This window comes from Pseudoliparis swirei, chromosome 1, assembly GCF_029220125.1.
Source record: "Pseudoliparis swirei isolate HS2019 ecotype Mariana Trench chromosome 1, NWPU_hadal_v1, whole genome shotgun sequence".
NCBI lineage: Eukaryota > Metazoa > Chordata > Actinopteri > Perciformes > Liparidae > Pseudoliparis > Pseudoliparis swirei.
The window spans coordinates 18,697,437-18,716,405 of NC_079388.1; the positions used below are offsets into that span (position 1 = coordinate 18,697,437).

At 47.8% G+C, this 18,969-nt stretch overlaps 1 protein-coding gene across 3 annotated transcripts; it reads left to right on the forward strand.

Moving 5' to 3' along the window:
• Positions 1-1,540: 1,540 nt before the first annotated feature.
• tent4a (terminal nucleotidyltransferase 4A) lies at positions 1,541-18,887 on the forward strand. Of its 3 annotated transcripts, none has more exons than XM_056411862.1 (13): positions 1,542-2,744; positions 6,985-7,108; positions 9,769-9,815; positions 9,898-10,018; positions 10,801-10,908; positions 11,586-11,714; positions 14,168-14,381; positions 14,452-14,578; positions 14,907-14,995; positions 15,201-15,364; positions 15,482-15,628; positions 15,707-15,889; positions 16,306-18,887. In XM_056411862.1, the coding sequence occupies exons 1-13, from the start codon at positions 1,870-1,872 to the stop codon at positions 16,462-16,464; spliced, it is 2,487 nt and encodes an 828-aa protein (XP_056267837.1). In that variant the 5' UTR covers positions 1,542-1,869; the 3' UTR covers positions 16,465-18,887. The 3 variants fall into 3 exon arrangements, with proteins under 3 accessions (XP_056267854.1, XP_056267837.1, XP_056267844.1); XM_056411869.1 differs by having other exon boundaries at positions 1,543-2,744; positions 15,707-15,760; XM_056411879.1 differs by lacking the exons at positions 15,707-15,889; positions 16,306-18,887 and having other exon boundaries at positions 1,541-2,744; positions 15,201-15,401; positions 15,482-15,571.
• Positions 18,888-18,969: the final 82 nt, after the last annotated feature.

Below are 18,969 nucleotides of genomic sequence, written 5' to 3' on the forward strand. Positions count from 1 at the left end.
ACCTGCAGCTCCACGTGTGGAGCTCCGCTTGCTTCATATTTGAGAAATATTAGAAGTCAAAACAGAAGAAAAACACGCAGCTCTCCACTAATGTGGGTTAAATATCTGGAACATGCTGCGGCCTCATTAACATTCAAGCCGCGTGCAGTCTCAGACTGCCTGAGAGCTGTACTCTTGACTTCTCCTGCGCGTGCGCGAGTGTGTGTGTGTGTGTGTGTGTGTCGGGGGGGGCATCTGTCAGTACACGGTCTGGTTGCCACCAATGTGGTAATCCTATAAAAAGATGACAATGAGGCAAACCAGCCTTGAAATGGTACCCCCACCCCACCCCACCACACACACACGCATACAGTCAGTGCTTGAGCCGACACTGACATGATATATATATATATATATAAAACAAATATATATATATTATATATGTATATATATTTTTTATTTCACTCTAACGCCTGTGTTTCACACGGTGTCGGATGGAGGAGGAGGAGGAGGAGGAGGGCGTATAGATGCATACAGGCGAGCAGCTGTGTGTGCGCGCGCGTGTGTGTGTGTAAGTGTGCGTGTACATTATGTCTGAGTGTGTTGTACAGAGAGCTGCACGTCCTGGCTGGCACATAGATTGCTCTGTTTTTTTTTCTCCCTTGACTGTCACATGCTGCACGTGAGTAGGAGGTGGGGGGGGGGTACATTACGCAAGACGCGCTTTTCTTCGCTCTCTTTTTTCTTTTTACGTGCACACCCATCGCAGAAGGTGCCGGTTGCGCCTGTATGCGCGGCCACGCCCCCTCCGTCACAGACCCTAATGGGCTGGGGGTGAGATGGGGCTGTTGCTGGGGCCGGGGTGGTTTACAGAGTCCGGGGTGATCGGCACCACCTGCTGCGTGTTGAATATGAGCGTTTTGGATGTATACGGGGCCGCAGAGTACATCTGAAATAATAAACAGAAGAGGGAGAAGAAGAAAAAATAAAATAAAAGCCCTGTGTGTGTGTGTGTGTGTGTGAGCGAGCAGCCTCTCAAGGGCCAGCGGTTGTGATTATGTCAGTGAGTGAGATGCCAGCTGACAACACAATGTGGTCACCCTCTCTGTCTCATGTAAATTGTATTTGGTTGAAGAGTAATGTTTCCTTAAAAACAGATTTTATTTGACTTCAAATGTTTACAGCATAGGTATGTTCTAGTATTGGTCAGGCATATTCCCTTAATGGACCTCATATTTCACAGCTTTAAATATTCATATATATATATATATATTTCATTTAAATATGTACAAATACTGGAATTTAAACAGTTAATATGCCCTGCCGCATGTTGATGGGGGGATGCCCTATGAACCCACTCACCCCTTCCCGTTGGAGATATAGGCTTCACAAGGACCTCTGGCCCTGCTTCAAGACCCTTAATCATGATTGACGAGGACTTCAATAATTGTTATTTTATTATTTATTAAGTGCTTATGAAATGAAAACTAAATACAAATATATATTTGTATTCCGTGTAATTCATCGACCCGTCGTCGGGATGAAGGTGTGGGCGTATGGGGGGGGGGGGGGGCGCAGTCGTTGTTTAAGAAATCCCTCGTAGTGCGCATGCGCATAGATTTGAAGCGAATACGCCATATTGAATTCCCGTAGGAAACGGCGAGCATTTTTCACCCCCCCCCTCCCCCTCCCCTCAGCTAGCGGTGTAAAGGGGGACACTTCATCAATGGTCCCGATTCGGTTTCATGTTTAAACATTTCTCTTCTCGTCGGAGCACGCTGGGGTACAGAGGCAGCGGCACCGGCTCACCACGGGCTCGGTAGAGACTTGTAGTGAGGGGGGGGAGAGGGGGGAGGAGGGGGGGGGGTGTTACCAGAGAAAAGAAGTTGAATGGATCCGAGGGTCGCTTGGATTCAGCCCGAACAGAAAGGACCTGCGAACGCCTTATGGATGCACGTCTGGGAGACCTCTCAGGGAGTGCGGACGCTCTCCGCGCAGCACCAGCTCCTCCACAACCAGAACCGCAACCAGTGCGTGAGTTACGCGGCGCTGGACGTTTTAAAAAATGTGGCGGCGGCCGCGGTGGCATCGAGCAGGAGCGTCTGCGGCAGTAACGGTATCCTCGCGGCTGCCAGTTCGAGCAACGGCGGCGGCGGCCATCGCGGCGGCGTCATGAACGGAACCGCCGCGATGTCCTCGCTCGGTATCGCGCTGTCCAACGGGAACGTACGGAACTCTTTCAGCGCGACGAGCGTGGCCGAGCCGGGCGAGGGAAAGACCCCGACCCAGAAGACGTCGGGACCCGTGTCCTCCTCCTCCTCGCAGGAACCCCGGGCCGACAGCCCCCCTTCCGGCTGCTCGCTCGACAGGACTCCCGGTGGAAATATGCCGGGCGCCGTTCTTAATAATAATACTAACGTCGGTGCTGCCGGTTTGCTCTTCAACGCGAGGGACGTCATGGACAATAATGTCAACCTCTACCATCTCCACCATCTCCACCACCATCACCATCACCACCACCACCACCGTCACCTACAGGAGCAGCCGGCTTTCAATCTACAGCAGATTTGTGTGAAACGCCATCAGGTCCAACCGTCAATTTTACCCGTAAACCACACACACAATCACCACCCGGGCCGGAGGAAAAGTGACAACAAGGCGAGCACTTATGGGATGAATTACTTGCTTTCAAACTGCACTAACGGCAACTACGCGAGCACTTGGACGCCCTGGAAGACGAGGAAGTACAACCCGGGGGTCCTCGGGTGAGTGGAGCGCTGCGTTTTGACATCAGCCGTTGCGTTGGTTCGAATTGTTAAAAAGCCGTTGGTCTTTTTTAGCAATTTTTTAAAATTGTAATTTCCTGCGTGATTTTTTAAAAATACATGTCAAGTGTTCTTTTACATGGCCTTACGACATGATGTAGCTATTCCTTTTCCTAACGTAGTTTACGTAAGGCAGCGTAAACTGGAGTTCGGCTGTTAGCTTTAAAAAAAAAAAAAAAGGAGAAAAAAGCTGCCGTTAACGTAAAGCGACCGGAAGTGCTCAGATTTTTTTTGTCTGCTCAAGTTTGAACTGGGCCGTAAAAAAAAAAGAGAGATATAAATGTACAACAAACGATTTTTTAGTGAGATTAAAAGACAGGCGTTGTTGGGAAAGTGTAAATGAATATATCTACTTAGCGTTAATCTCAGCCTCGTTCGTCGTGCTTTCCTTTTATCACCTGGTGATTTATTTAGAAGGTTTTGACCGGATATGACGATTTCCTCCTTTTTGTCTCCACATGGAAGTTGTGGAAAATAGCAATTTAACAACAAATAAATGTAATAATCGATAAGACGAATTAACGATAACATGCTAAATACTTATAAAATACTCCAACCTGCCCAGATGTTAGCTTATAGAGGTTGGATAACACTAAACGTCCGTTAATCTTGGGTGCATTTAACTGACCTTTGGATCCCAGTGACTTGACTTATGAAAGTGACGTTAATCAGTCTGCTTAAAGGTGGAGCATTGCGAGAGAATGTTTCAGTATATAGCAATCCGTCACATTTTAATTATTATTACAACCTTAGGTTGTGCAATCATTATATCTACATATTTTGGCCTGGTTAAACCCTGGTTATTCTGGTACAGTTATGGTGTAGGTTACTCTTTCACAGGGTGACATGACAAACAGGCTGGCACTGACTGCAAATAGTACTACATCGTATTATTGCTAAAATCGTTTAATATACTTATATGTGCACACTGAGTCCAGCTTTGCTGGAGCATATATTTGAGCTTGAACCAGACATTTTTGTAGTTGTTTCTGAATGATTATACCGGGACCGGGTGTAACTGAATATATTCACATTCTTTTTACATGTCATACGGGTGGGTATTATGCTCTGGCAGATCCATCTCCATGCAAGATAAATGACAGAAGACCTCCTCAGATGTCTTGCGGGACCTTGTGATATGTGTAATGGCCGGTTGCTCTCATCTGAGAATGTTCTGGACATGGAATCGGTGTTTAACACAAAAGCACTTCTACATGCTCGATGTTTAGTTTCTCGGAAAATCGTAGGTTTCGTAATTAATACTAAATCCTGCAAGTGGTGAATTCATGTTTCACTTTCTCTGGGTGTATTTGTGTTTTGTACTAGTTTTTTCTTCTTCCTGATGCAAGTGTGGGCCCTGACATGTCTTGCAGTAGGTTGCCTCCAGGGACTCTGTTTACGTCCCACCCAGAGGAATTTGCCCTTTCAAAATTGGAAATGCATACGATTGTGTGTTCGCGCTCTCTTGAAATCGTGAAGATCAGTCCGGGTTGATAGGCAGGGTTCGTACGGTCATGGAAAACCTGGAAAAGTCATGGAATTTTAAAATGGTAATTTCCAGGCCTGGAAAAGTCATGGAAAAAACTTAAATCACAAAAGTTTAGGAAAAGTCATGGAAATGTGTTATATCCACGTGTTCATTTACGTCGAGTTTAAAATAATTCACATGTTTTTGAAAGGAAGACTCTCAAATTATAAGCCGGCATACGCCAAGTCCAAACCGATTTGCACATAAAGGATAGAATAGAATAAACATTACTATACATTTTTATTCTTAGAAACACTTATATAAATGTTTATTCTTTTAATCAAACTATTGTCTCATTAGTTTCATTTAAGGTATATTGTATGCTTTGTAATTCTCATTGTTTGAATACTACATTGTCACAAAGTTTTCATGTACACACCGAGATTTCAGTTTGGTCATGGAAATTTGGTTTGAAGCCCTGGAATTCCATCGGTCAACATGCGTACGAACCCTGAAAGGGAACTGGTCGTGGACTGCACCTTTTTTTTTTTACAATTTCTTTTTTAACACCTTTGACCCTGCAGTTGTTGAAGTGACATCTGGCCCCAAACTAGCTTTTCAGCGACGGCTGCGACGCCCGTTCATTATCCTGACGGTCGCCGTGCCCTCTGTCCGCCGGCCGACGGCTTCCACCAGCGAGCGGGCCCGTCGTGGCGCCGACCGCGTTTCCTCCAGGGCTCTGGTAACTGATTGCGACAGCCTCCCTGTTCTGTGTTTCACACTAACTCGCATTCCAAGAAAACGAAAGACAGAATGGCTGCAGGGGTTGAACAGAGTTCCTCTGTTGTGAGGCATTTGACTGCTCGGCGATCATCACATGCACCCCCCTGTTACCAAACACAACATCCCATATGGGAAAAACTTCTTCCGGCGCCCTCCGGTTGACCCTTTGCATTAGTAAAGTCGAGGTGAAACACTAAAGGCCTCTGTCATGGAAAACCTGGAAAAGTCATGGAATTTTAAAATGGTTATTTCCAGGCCTGGAAAAGTCATGGAAAAAACTTATCATAAAAGTTTTGGAAAAGTCAGGGATGTGTTATAATCACGTGTTCATTCACGCCGAGTTTGAAATAATTCATATGTAAAAAAAAAAGAAGAAAGACACTCAAAATATAAGCCGGCGTACTCTCTCAATACGCAAAATGTTCTATAGTTTTAATGTTTATACCGAGATTTCAGTTTGGTCTGGGAAATTTGTTTTAAAGTCCTGGAAATCCATTGGTCAACATGTGTAAGAACCCCGCTCTGTGAGGTTTAAAATCCTCCAGAAGACCTTTTTAAGGTTTGTGTTGTCGTACCGCTCTCTTGATGTAAAATAAGACTTCTACAAAAACTCCCTCCCCTCCCCCCTCCTTTTTTTTATTATCATTTGTAAAAACCACGACCACTTTTGTTCCGTCTTATTTCTAGCTTAGCGGTTTTGTTTAAGCTCCTGCGGTTACGCTCTCGGTTCTGAACAGGGCAGAGTGTAGTATTACGGGTTGGGTTCGAGGAAGAAAATAAAAAAGGCCCGCGACTCGAATGCCATGCGATCCTCACAAGAACAACGTGTTTGGATTCTCAGCGGGGAAAAAAAAACATGTAGTTCGAGGCTGTAATTACAAATGTAATTATACAGAGTCGTTTTGTTTCCCTGGGTTCCCCCTTTTATTTACTTTAAAAGTGACTGAAATAAAATAATTAATGTGGGCTGGGCGATACGCGACGAGGTGCTTGGGCCGTCCTTTGATCGGGAGGTCGTGGGTTCGATCCCCGGCCGTTTGCACGTCACGCTGCTGACGGAGTAAGAAACTACAAGCCAAGTTTCCTCCCAGTCGGCCGGCCAGTCACACAGTCTGACTGGGTGATGGAGAGGTCAATTGCAAAAAAAAAGTGCACTGTCCAGTCAGTTAGAAAAAGAAGACGCTACCGAAATGAACTCCATTAATGTATTTGATAAGTCTCGTGTACTGCGATGCGTCTTGTCCAGCAGGAAAGCAGAAGCTACTGACACTCACAGACTTTCATGTGGAGCAGCGTGCGCTGGAGTCGCTCTGCTTCCTGGAACGATGGGTGTTAAACCGGCAGTGATGAGGATGCATTATGGGTAATCTGGCGGGAGGAGAGATATCGTCATGCGGTTGTTGTCAGGGTTGGAAAACGGGCAAAGGGCAAAACTGCCCCGAAGAAATATATAATGTTGCACCCTGATGTCACTAGAGGGGCGACAGACGCCCCGTAATTTAGATGATGTGATAGCATGTTGTTGTCGTTGTTGTTGTTGTTGTGTCTGTCCTGGCTGTATTGCCTGTACTTGGTAGGTACACACAAATAAAATCAATAAATCAATTTAAAAAAACAAAAAAAACAAAGAAATAAGTTGTTTATGTTTATTTAATTTTTTAAAATAAATAACCACAAAGAAATAAATTCAATATGATTGTCTGATTTATGTTTTCAGTTTAAAATTCTTTTTATTGCTCATATCCTGAAAGCCTAAATAAGTATATTTATTATTTTTGAACAAAGGTTGAATGTTGTTTCACAAGTTTCAAAAAGGCTCCCCAATTTTCAAAAATGTACATCATACAAGCGCCCCTTTCTCAATGCAGGTGTCCTACTGCTCTGTGTGAAGCATATCCTTACCTGTCCTCTTCCTCCTCCTCTCTCCAGACTCCACGAGGAGGTGATGGACCTCTACAACTTCATGTCTCCTCGGCCAGAGGAAGCGGCGATGAGGAAGGAGGTGGTGAACCGGATAGAGACGATCATAAAGGAGCTGTGGCCCACTGCAGATGTAAGAGACACACACACACACACTCACACTCACACTCACACTCACACACACGCCTCTGTTTATTTCAATGAAGGGGATGAATTATTGAATTTAGGGCTACAACTAACGATTATTTTGATAATCGATTAATCGGTTGATTATTTTATCGATTAATCGGATAAAAAAAACTTTAATTTTCAACCCTTTATTCAAAACAGGGTCCGTACGGTCATGGAAAACCTGGAAAAGTCATGGAATTTTTAAATGGCTATTAGCAGGCCTAGAAAAGTAATTGAAAAAAATAATGCAAATTTGATTCATTCAAATGTTAATTTACACGGTATATATACGGTATGCTTTGGAATTCTCATTGTTTGTTTAAATACTACATCTTCTCACTTTGTCAGGTATCGACAGAGTTTTCACAAAATGCTTAATCATGGAAATTTGGTTTAAAGTCACGGAAAGGTCCTGGAGACCCACTGGTCACCATGGTGATGAACCAGTTCACTGGTCACCATGGTGAGGAACCCGTCACAAACAGACTGACAGCTCTCCTCTCCTGAGCAGTGGTCCCCATGTGGCTCCGCCCCCTGAACAATATCAGAGACGCGTTCCCATTTATTATTGTGTTCACCTGGCCCGCTGCCGTTGAGATTGCAGTGAGACGTGGAAAAAATGTGAAGTGGTGCTCCTCACAATAAAACATCTTTGATGGACGTGTCGCGTCTCGGCCAATCAGCGTTCAGATGTCCACAGCGTTTGGGAAGTTAGGTTAGCTTGAATGTTAGTCCGCTACATCTGCTGCTGTCACGCTGCACGGTGTAGCGATACTAACAAAGTACCCGTACGTTAAAAACGATGTGATTTAGCATATTTTTAGTATCGATACTTCATTAAAAGAGCGATCAGAGCGCACGCGCTGCTCCGCTCCGTTAAATGTTGTCTGCACGCGCAGCGCAGCGCTCACAGCGAGTCGTGGCTTATCTCCGTTGCCTTTCTCCGCGGAAAAATATTTTCCGCTATCCGCCACGGAATAAATAACCACGTTTTCTACGTTATACTCTTGTGGAAATGCCACACACGTGGTGACATGTAGCGCCCTGGTGTCTGGGGTCATGACGTCACCCGGAGGCGCACTTAGCTCCGTGAATGTCTCCGACGACGTGAAGGACTTCCGCTTCCAGCGCCACGTGAGCAGCAGCAGCCAATTAGATTCATCAACAGAGGAGCAGCTCAGCGCTGATTGGCTCTCACAACGCAGCGTTCCTCCGCTCTGGTTTCTCCTGCGCCGCTCTGCGCTCAACTCAACTTTGTTTATACTCCGTGACTTATTGAGCGCCGTAATAATCGCGCGACACAACGAATCGAGAATGAAATTCGTTGCCAACTATTTGAATAATCGATTTTTATCGATTTTATCGATTCGTTGTTGCAGCCCTAAGTGAAATGTGATCTCACATTGCTCATAACTCTTTGTTCAACACTGTTTTACTTATTCTACATTATTTACTGTTGTTTGGTCACATTTCGTATTTGTTTGTTTTTAATAAACCTAATTATGGTAAAGAAGTAGTTTAGTCCATCTGGAGTCGGACACGTCTCTCTTCTATAGCTTCTGGCATTTTTGTGGAAATCCGCCTGTTTGCTTGAATGGCGGATGTTGGAGGAGCTAAGCATGAAGCTACATCCGTTAGCCGGATAACTTAAGCTGTTTTGTCTAATAACAAAATTCACATTGTTTCACGGGGGTCCAGACTGCTTCACGGTCAGTGACCTCCTGGAGGCTCGACCGGTTCCCCTGGCAACCACGTCTCAAAGGAACACGTCTGCCACTTAAATATGAATAAAGTTAAAGTCTTCGCGGAGAGGACGCCTCACCGACGCCGCGCTGACGCTTTAAGCTGCTCCTCGCTCGCTTCTCATTGGTTAAAGGCATCGACCAACGTTTAAATGGACTCAATGAACAAGTCGTGAAGCTAAAGTCATGATTTGATTTGGATGTTTATTGTCATTGTAAAAATATACAATGACATTTATCTGGCGACTCATCAGTCAGTCCAGCAGTAACGGGTAAAAACATGAGTACGAATATGAAGACGGGACATTCTGATTCAAAACAAGACATTTAAGAATAAGTGAGAATAAATAAAACGTAAAACACATCAGCGGCTTAACTGAACGAGTGGCGTTTAAATAAGATCATTTAGATTTAGAGGTGCGCCCCCTAGTGATGGAGGACCGTAGTGCTGATGCAACGCCCCTCTTTTCTTCTTCCTTCCTTCCGTTCTTGTTCTTGCTCTTCTCCTCCTCCTCCTTCTTCTTCTTCTTGTTCTGCTTCTACTTCTTCTTTTCCTCCTCCTTCTTTTCCTCATCCTTCTTCTGCTCTTCCTCCTCCTTCTCCTCCTTATCCTATTCCTTCTTCTTCCTCCTCCTCCCCCTTCTTCTTCTTCCTTCTCCTCCCTCTCTTCTTCTTCTTCTTCTTTATCTTTCTTTCTTCCCTTCTTCTTCCTTCTCCTCCTCTTCCTTCCTTCCTTCCTTTCTTCTTCTTTCGTACATGACAGCATCTGGAACACGTGGTTTTGTGATGATGCTTTACGTATAAAGTGCGATCTGAATGAATGGAAATCACTTTCCGGTCATCGTTTTCATATTCCTTCAACATTTTTATTTCTTCCCAGGTTCAAATATTTGGCAGCTTCAGCACCGGCCTGTACCTTCCGACCAGGTGAGAGCGTCACCGACGCCACGCCTTCCGCCCGCCGCATCTCGCCGGTATTCTAACCTCTCGCGTGGTTCTCCGCCCTCAGCGACATCGACCTGGTGGTGTTCGGGAAGTGGGAGCGCCCCCCGCTGCAGGAGCTGGAGCAGGCGCTCCGCAGGCACAACGTGGCGGAGCCGTTCTCCATCAAAGTGCTGGACAAGGCCACCGTGAGTAACCGGGGGGGGGGGGGGGGGAAGGTGATGTCACATCCCCCGTCTCCAGGCCGATGACTCATGATCTGGGAGGAGTCTGACGGCGTGTGTCGGTGTCATTCCCCAGTCGGTAATGGAATAAGTCTCCGGTACACGGAGAGACGATTGTAACGCACTCAGCCAAACAGATTTGCAAACAATATAAATTATCTTGCATATAAAGAAAAATAGCAGGCATAATAAATATAACGCATTCACAAAAAAATAAAGTAAAAGTAAACAGAGGTAACCTGTTTGGTGATTCATCTCCATGATCTGAGGCGGTCAGGTGGATGAAGCATTTACTCTTTATCTCCATGGAAACAAGGGGGGGGGCTCTCAATTAGTGTCGTCCATCTGCGAGCGCACGATGTTTCCTGTCGACCCGTCGGAGAACAGTTCACCCTAAATATTAAAGAACGACTCCTCGACCCCTCAGGTCAACGATGCTCCTCCGTTTACTATTTGTAGTTTTTTTAAATTTTCTTCACTCCATTGTTTGAAGTAAAAAAACATTTATTTCGCAGCTAATGGCTGAACTTTTTTTTATTTTTATGAGCGATTCGGTTCTAAAAAAGGCTGACGCACACACACACGCACTAATACAGCCTCTCTCTCTCCCTCTCCCTCTCTCTCCCCCCCTCTTTCTCTGTCTCCCCCTCTCTGCCCCCCCCCCCCCCTCTCTTGCTCTCTCTCGCTCTCTGTCTCTCCCACTCTCTTTTTCTCTCTCTCTCTCTCTGTCTCTCCCCCCCCTCCAGGTGCCCATCATCAAGCTGACGGACCAGGAGACCGAGGTGAAGGTGGACATCAGTTTCAACATGGAGACGGGCGTCAAGGCGGCGAGCTTGATCAAAGATTATGTAACGGTGAGGTCTGCCATGTAGAAATGGAGGAAGAGGAAGAGGTGATGAAGACTTTATTAAAAACCCAGAGGAGTCTCATCTTTTACTTTCGGGGTCTGAGTCCAGCCCTTTGGAAAGTCGCCCCGAGAGTCAGCGAGCCAGCAGTTCATAAAGCGTGACGCTTTACCTGCCAAATCCACTCTGAAGCGGGCGGGGCTTAAACGCACTCGAGGAATTCCAGGAGCCGATGTCCCAGTCGTGACCCGTTGTGCGTCGGTTGTGTTGCGGTTGTCGTGTCCCGACGCGCCGGCTGGGCGTGGGCGCCGCTCTGGGTTTCTAAGGCGTGTCGACGGCCCCGCTGCCGTCGAGGGGTCACCTGAGTGTTCATCCTCACACGTCTCCATGGAGACGGGCGTTGGGCTCGGCTCATTGAATTCTCTCATCTCTCCGGAAACTTTTCCCTCCGTGACCCACAGCGAGTCACTGAGGTCGACTTTATCTCCAAGGACGATTAGAGATGATGATGATGGTTCTCTTTTGAACTGCTCGTTCTCTCTCTCTCATTCTCTCCATCGTTCTCTCACACTCTCGTTCTCTCTCTCGTTTACTCTCTCTCTCATTCAATTTCTTATTCTCTCTCTCATTCTCTCTCCCCCCCCCCCCCCCCCCCCGTTGACCCAGCGTCTCCTCCTCTCTTCCAGATGTTCCCCGTGCTGCCGTACCTGATCTTTGTGCTGAAGCAGTTTCTGCTGCAGAGAGATCTCAACGAGGTTTTCACCGGAGGGATCAGCTCCTACAGCCTGATCCTCATGGCCATCAGCTTCCTGCAGGTACACACACACACACGCACAGACACACGCACACACGCACGCACGCACGCACGCACGCACGCACAGACAGAACTAGACTAGAGAGTGTGTGTAGACTAGAGGATATGTGTGTGTAGAAAAAGGGTGTGTGCTTGTGTGTGTGTAGAATAGAGGGTGTGTGTGTAGAAAAATGGTGTGTGTTTGTAGAATAGAGGATGTGTGTAGACTAGAGGAGGTGTGTGTAGAATAGAGGATGTGTGTAGACGAGAGGTGTGTGTGTAGACTAGAGGAGGTGTGTGTGTGTGTAGAATAGAGGAGGTGTGTAGACTAGAGGAGGTGTGTAGAATAGAGGAGGTGTGTGTGTGTAGACTAGAGGAGGTGTGTGTGTGTAGAATAGAGGAGGTGTGTGTGTGTAGACTAGAGGAGGTGTGTGTGTGTAGACTAGAGGAGGTGTGTGTGTGTGTAGAATAGAGGAGGTGTGTAGACTAGAGGATGTGTGTGTGTGTAGAATAGAGGAGGTGTGTAGACTAGAGGAGGTGTGTGTGTGTAGAATAGAGGAGGTGTGTAGACTAGTGGAGGTGTGTGTGTGTAGAATAGAGGAGGTGTGTAGACTAGAGGAGGTGTGTGTGTAGAATAGAGGAGGTGTGTAGACTAGATGAGGTGTGTGTGTAGACTAGAGGAGGTGTGTCTGTGTGTGTGTAGACTAGAGGTGTGTGTGTAGAATAGAGGATGTGTGTAGACTAGAGGAGGTGTGTGTGTGTAGAATAGAGGATGTGTGTAGACTAGAGGAGGTGTGTGTGTGTGTGTGTGTATACTAGAGGAGGTGTGTGTGTGTGTGTAGAATAGAGGAGGTGTGTAGGTGTAGACTAGAGGAGGTGTGTGTGTAGAATAGAGGTGTGTAGACTAGAGGATGTGTGTGTGTGTAGAATAGAGGAGGTGTGTAGACTAGAGGATGTGTGTGTGTGTAGACTAGAGGACGTGTGTGTGTAGAATAGAGGTGTGTAGACTAGAGGAGGTGTGTGTGTGTGTGTGTGTAGACTAGAGGAGGTGTGTGTGTGTGTGTAGAATAGAGGAGGTGTGTAGGTGTAGACTAGAGGAGGTGTGTGTGTAGAATAGAGGTGTGTAGACTAGAGGATGTGTGTGTGTGTAGAATAGAGGAGGTGTGTAGACTAGAGGAGGTGTGTGTGTGTAGAATAGAGGAGGTGTGTAGACTAGAGGAGGTGTGTGTGTGTGTAGAATAGAGGAGGTGTGTAGACTAGAGGAGGTGTGTGTGTGTGTAGAATAGAGGATGTGTGTAGACTAGAGGAGGTGTGTGTGTGTGTGTGTAGAATAGAGGATGTGTGTAGACTAGAGGAGGTGTGTGTGTGTGTGTGTGTAGAATAGAGGAGGTGTGTGTGTGTGTGTGTAGAATAGAGGATGTGTGTAGACTAGAGGAGGTGTGTGTGTGTGTAGAATAGAGGATGTGTGTAGACTAGAGGAGGTGTGTGTGTGTGTGTGTGTAGAATAGAGGAGGTGTGTGTGTGTGTGTGTAGAATAGAGGATGTGTGTAGACTAGAGGAGGTGTGTGTGTGTGTGTAGACTAGAGGAGGTGTGTGTGTGTGTGTGTGTAGACTAGAGGATGTGTGTGTGTGTGTGTAGAATAGAGGATGTGTGTAGACTAGAGGAGGTGTGTGTGTGTGTGTGTAGAATAGAGGAGGTGTGTGTGTAGACTAGAGGAGGTGTGTGTGTGTGTGTAGAATAGAGGATGTGTGTAGACTAGAGGAGGTGTGTGTGTGTGTGTAGACTAGAGGAGGTGTGTAGACTAGAGGAGGTGTGTGTGTGTGTGTGTGTGTGTGTAGAATAGAGGATGTGTGTAGAATAGAGGATGTGTGTAGACTAGAGGAGGTGTGTGTGTGTGTAGACTAGAGGAGGTGTGTGTGTGTGTGTAGAATAGAGGAGGTGTGTAGACTAGAGGAGGTGTGTGTGTGTGTGTGTGTGTAGAATAGAGGAGGTGTGTAGACTAGAGGAGGTGTGTGTGTGTGTGTAGAATAGAGGAGGTGTGTAGACTAGAGGAGGTGTGTGTGTGTGTGTGTGTAGACTAGAGGAGGTGTGTAGACTAGAGGAGGTGTGTGTGTGTGTGTGTGTGTAGAATAGAGGAGGTGTGTAGACTAGAGGAGGTGTGTGTGTGTGTGTGTGTGTAGAATAGAGGAGGTGTGTGTGTGTGTGTAGACTAGAGGAGGTGTGTGTGTGTGTGTAGACTAGAGGATGTGTGTGTGTGGTCCTGGGTGCTGAAACAGGCATCTTAGCCGTGTTCTTTGTCTCATACTCTGGCGTCGGCTCAGCCTATTAATGTATTATTAAATAAAAGCCAATTAATGACCTCGCCTCCTATTCGCCGTCACAATTAATTGATTTAACTGAATTATCGTCTGAAGGGAAGCAGCTTGAGACGAGCTTCAGGTGTAGAGGTGGTGTAACCCCCCCCCCCCCTCCAGCTCCACCCTCGCATCGACGCGCGGCACCCCGGGGAGAACCTGGGCGTGCTGCTCATCGAGTTCTTCGAGCTGTACGGGCGCCACTTCAACTACCTGAAGACGGGGATCCGCATCCGGAGCGGCGGCGCCTACATCGCCAAGGAGGACATGATGAGGGCCATGACCACGGGCTACCGGCCCTCCACGCTCTGCATCGAGGACCCGCTGCTGCCAGGTGTGTGTGTGTGTGTCCGTGTGTGTGTGTGTTCTGGCCTGTGACGCCATGTTGTTTCTCCTCGCCGTAGGGAACGACGTGGGCCGCGGCTCGTACGGCGCCATGCACGTGAAGCAGGTGTTCGACTACGCCTACACGGTGCTGAGTCACGCCGTGTCGCCGCTCGCCCGCTCCTACCCCAACAACGACGCCGAGAGGTCGGTGACCCCGCGGCCCTCTGTTGAACTCCTATCTCGTTCTTTCTCTCGCTCTCACTTTCTTTTTCTCGCTCTCGCTAATCTCGTTCTCCCGCTCTTGTTTTCTCTTGTTCTCTCTTTCTCTCCCGTTCTTTCTCTCTCTCTCTCTCCTTTGTGTTCTGAAGGACTCTGTGCTGTTGTGTTTTCTTGGTTTTGTTTGTGTTTGCGTGATGAAGCTTTGGAGGTTGTTGATGACACTTTAACTGAGAAATAAAGACTCTCTCTCCCCTCTCTCCCCTCTCTCCCCTCCCTCTCCCTCGCTCCCCCCCCCCCGTCCCTCCCCCTGCAGCACCTTGGGGAGGATCATCCGGCTGACCCAGGAGGTCATTGACTACAGGGAGTGGATCATCAAGAAGTGGGGGGGCAGAGACAACCGAGGTACGGGTCCACACACACACACACACACACACACACACACACAATAAGCCCTGGGTTCAGAGTTTCATCTTCACATCTTAACGTCTTCCATTCGACCGCTTCCAAGAATCTGGAGTCGGTCATTTCTATTAAAAGAAGCATTTTTAAAAAAGTACTGAACCTTTCATCTTTGTGTGTGTGTGTGTGTGTGTGTGTGTGTGTGTAGCGGCCCCTCCCAAGGAGCCGGAGCCGGAGCCCGGCGTGCTGGGCGGCGTGGAGGAGCAGAGGGACTCGGCCTCGCCGCACAGCGCCGACTCGCCCATGTCCGTCTCCAGCCCCCAGCAGCACTCCTCGGCCTCCTCCGTGTCCTCGCTGTCTGGGTCGGACAACGTGAGGAACACACGCACACGCAGGCACACACGCACACGTGTGTACGATCAGCAGATGCAGGCTCCCTCTAGTGGACACATTGGGTACTCGTGGCTCATCGCGCCTCCTCTTTCCCAGGACTCTGACTCGGCGGCGCCGCCCCCCGCCATGCCGCCGTACCCCTCCTTCCCCCCTCTGGGCCTGGCGTTGCCGCCGGGCCTCAACATGGCCGCCTGCAAGCCCGGCATGGGCGGACCCCACCTGCTGCTGCACCCAGGCTCACAGGTGAGCACGATCAGACCCGACGGATCAATAACCAATCAGTATGTTATTGATTGTGAGTCTGGTTTTCTCGTCCTCCAGGCTCGCGTCTCGCTGCCCGGTGGTCTAGCGATGCACTCCATACCTGGCAGACAGGTGTGTATAGACACCGGGCTCCCCCCCTTCTTCCACATGCCCCCCCCAGCCCATATTTATGCCCCCGCCCCCTCGAGCCCCCAGGCTCCGCCCAGCCCCCACCACTCCTCCTCCGGCCACGCCCACAAGGTAAGGCGCCGGACGCCACCAAGAAACGCTACTCGTGTCTTCTCTTCCGTTCTCTGGGATGTCGTTTGTTTCTCTCTCGTTCTTTCTCTCGTTCTTTTTCTCTTGGTCTCTTTCTCTTGTTCTTACATTCTCTCGCTTTCATTCTCTCGTTCTCACATTCTCTCGCTCTCTTTTTATCGTTCTCACATTCTCTCGCTCTCTTTTTCTCGTTCTCACATTCTCTCGCTCTCTTTTTCTCGTTCTCACATTCTTTCGCTCTTTCTCTCATTCTCACATTCTCTCACACTCATTCTCTCGCTCTCTTTATCTCTCTTTCTCTCTCTCTCGGCATGAGATGGCAAAGTCGTGCATCATCAGAAAAGAAGATGGAGGATAATTATTATATCCCCCCCCCCTCTCTCTCCTCCCCCCCTCAGAACGGAGCCAAGTTCAACGTGAAGGGTTTCCACAGCCCTCCGCTGGTGAACAACCCGGTGCTGGTGAACCGCGGACACACTCACAGCCACACTCAGTACCACCGCAGCACCTGGCGGCGCCGGAAGAGGGAAAGCCTCCCGGTCAGCCTCAGCAGATAGAACACCCCCCCCCCCCCCACACACACCCTCTTTAGCTCCGCCTCTTCGGTTGCAGAACCCATATCTCTCTTCCTTTTTCTCCTGCATGACTTCAGTCCATACTTTAGTAGTTTCAGTCGTTTGTCCTCTTTTGTTTCAGGTCTTTTTTGGGGGGTTATTTTTTGTCAGACTTGGTTGAGACGCCATCGCCAAGGTCACGAGACCTCATCTTGACCCCTAGTCTTGACCTAGTCTTGACCTAGTCTTGACCTTGTCTTGACCCTATCTTGACCCCTAGTCTTGACCCCTAGTCTTGACCTTGTCTTGACCCCTCACAGCCGAGCTGTTTAAACACTTAAGAACAAAAATGTTTTTCATTTTTTTCATTTGTGCAATAATGTTATTTTTCATTTTTTGGGGGGGAACTAAAGTAAATGCTTATTTAATTTTGTGTGTTTGAATGTAAAAGCATTTTTATACAGTTTTATTTTTGTAGAGTTTTAAACTTTTGTTTACGAAACATTTTCCCCAGGCAGCACATCTCTGGAGTGTGTGTGTGTGTGTGTGTGTTGAGAGAGACGCCCCTTCCCCCTGCCATCTTTTGACTCCCTTCCTTACTCGTGTTGTTGGGTTTGATAAAGAGAGGCGGGGCCAGGAGGGGAGGCGGAGCTCTTCTCCTCCATGGATGAGTCGGGTTGACTGAGTTGAGGATGTAATCCCCTCGCGGCCCACCAGGGGGAGCTCTCCAGTGGTTTGTGTGTCGTGTCCCTCGTGGCCTGCTCGTTTGTGTCTTTGCCAACTTTCTCTGCGCGGGCGGCGAGTTCTTTTTAAAAGAACGGCGTCCAGAGCGCAGAGTTAAAAAGAAAAAGAAATATATATATATATATATATACCCGCTCGTGTCCTTTAATTTACGTCGTCGTCTTCCGTGACGCATCGGAGGAGGAGGAGCGGCTCGAAGATGAAGAGTTAAAGGGGTGGCGTGGCGGAGGAACGAGGTCAGCTCATCAACACGCGACACGGTTTCCTCCTCGTGTTCCTGGACAGAGGGAACGAGGAGCGCCGGTCTTCCTGAGCGTCGGACCCTCGCGATGAGAGGAACTTTCTCTTGATTCCTCTCCGGAGTCTCGTGGACATTTTGATCGCCAGGTACTTCCGCCAATTGTTTCCAACGCCTTCCTTTGTGTGTTTTACTTGGAGAGTGTGTGTGTGTGCGCGTACACACGTCCACGAGCACAACGCGAATTACACACACACACACACACACACACACTGGTGTTATTACTATGCAAGTGGATTATTCTAATTATTGTGTCAAATTTTTTTTAAATGACAAACTACTTGTTGGACTGAGGTCATGTGACTGACTGTCTAGACTTACACAAGCCAACTTGTGTGAAGCTACAAGTCCATCCACTGACCCCCCCCCCCCTCCCTTAGTATCTCTAAGAAGGTCCTGCTGTGCTTCAAAAGTCTAGTTTTCTACATCAGTCAGTCAAACGTGAGGAATGCTTGTGTAAGTGGTCTGGGGTCTGTGTAGTGAGTGTGTGTGTGTGACAAAGTGAAACGCGTGTGTGAGACCTTTTAATTAGACCCTCGAGTGTGCGAGTGCACCCCCCCAAGAGAGAGAGCGACTTGCCCTCTGCAGGTGCACTTCAGCAGGGCCCCCCCCCCATGTCATCTCCCCATCTCTTTGTCGTCTTTTCTTTCTTTTTCCTAAACCATGGCAACTCTGACCCCCCCCCAGTCACAACTGCACCTCCCGCTTCAGTCACATCTCGATGAGTGAGTTTTGTTTTTGACCAGCGGCTCAAATCAGACGACGAGCTCATCGTCACGCCACTCTCACCTTTTAAAGACTTTGACTGGGAAGAAAAACATAACAATAAAATCATTTTGGACCCTATGGGGGGGGGGGGGGGGTATTCCCATCACGTTGGCGCATGAAATGCTCCGTCACAAGAAATCCTACGTATTATAAACGAGGTTAAATGTAGTTTCAGGCCTTTTTCACATCTGGCTGAATTCATAAAAAAAAAAATATTTAAAAAAAAGGAGATTAAATTGTTGATGGGAGGTTGTTGACTGGGTTACGAGTTGCCTGCAGCAAAACACTTGCAGTAATCCGAAGGAAAGTCTGTACGGCATTCCCACGTACATATAGATGCAATGTAATATTACTCCCCCCCCCATCCCTTTGCAATGAGGGATTTTAAAGTGGCGGCTGCTGTTTAGCGAGAGGTGGCAGCCCCTCGTTGTCCTGGCTGATACGTGTGAGCAGTGGCCCCTCTGGATGAGCACGGAGCTACCGGTGCCAGAGGGAGACGCACTGCCCAGCTTGTGGTGGTTGTTGTTGTTGTTGCTCTTTTTTTCTTTTTTTGGACATTTTTATGTAAATATATTTTTTTCTATTTTATTTTTTAATAAACATTTAAAAACTGCCAGTCAAGTGTGTGTGTGCGTGTGTTGATGGATCACATTAGCATTTATTGTTGCATTAATACTTTATGTCCTCTTTTTGGTGCA

Excerpts from the sequence above, each read along its gene's own strand:
- tent4a (XM_056411862.1), top strand. The coding sequence starts at position 1,870 with ATGGATCCGAGGGTCGCTTGGATTCAGCCCGAACAGAAAGGACCTGCG. Across the intron at positions 11,715-14,167 it reads TGGCCATCAGCTTCCTGCAG|CTCCACCCTCGCATCGACGC; the intron begins GTACACACACAC and ends CCCCCCCTCCAG. Across the intron at positions 14,996-15,200 it reads GGGGGGCAGAGACAACCGAG|CGGCCCCTCCCAAGGAGCCG; the intron begins GTACGGGTCCAC and ends GTGTGTGTGTAG.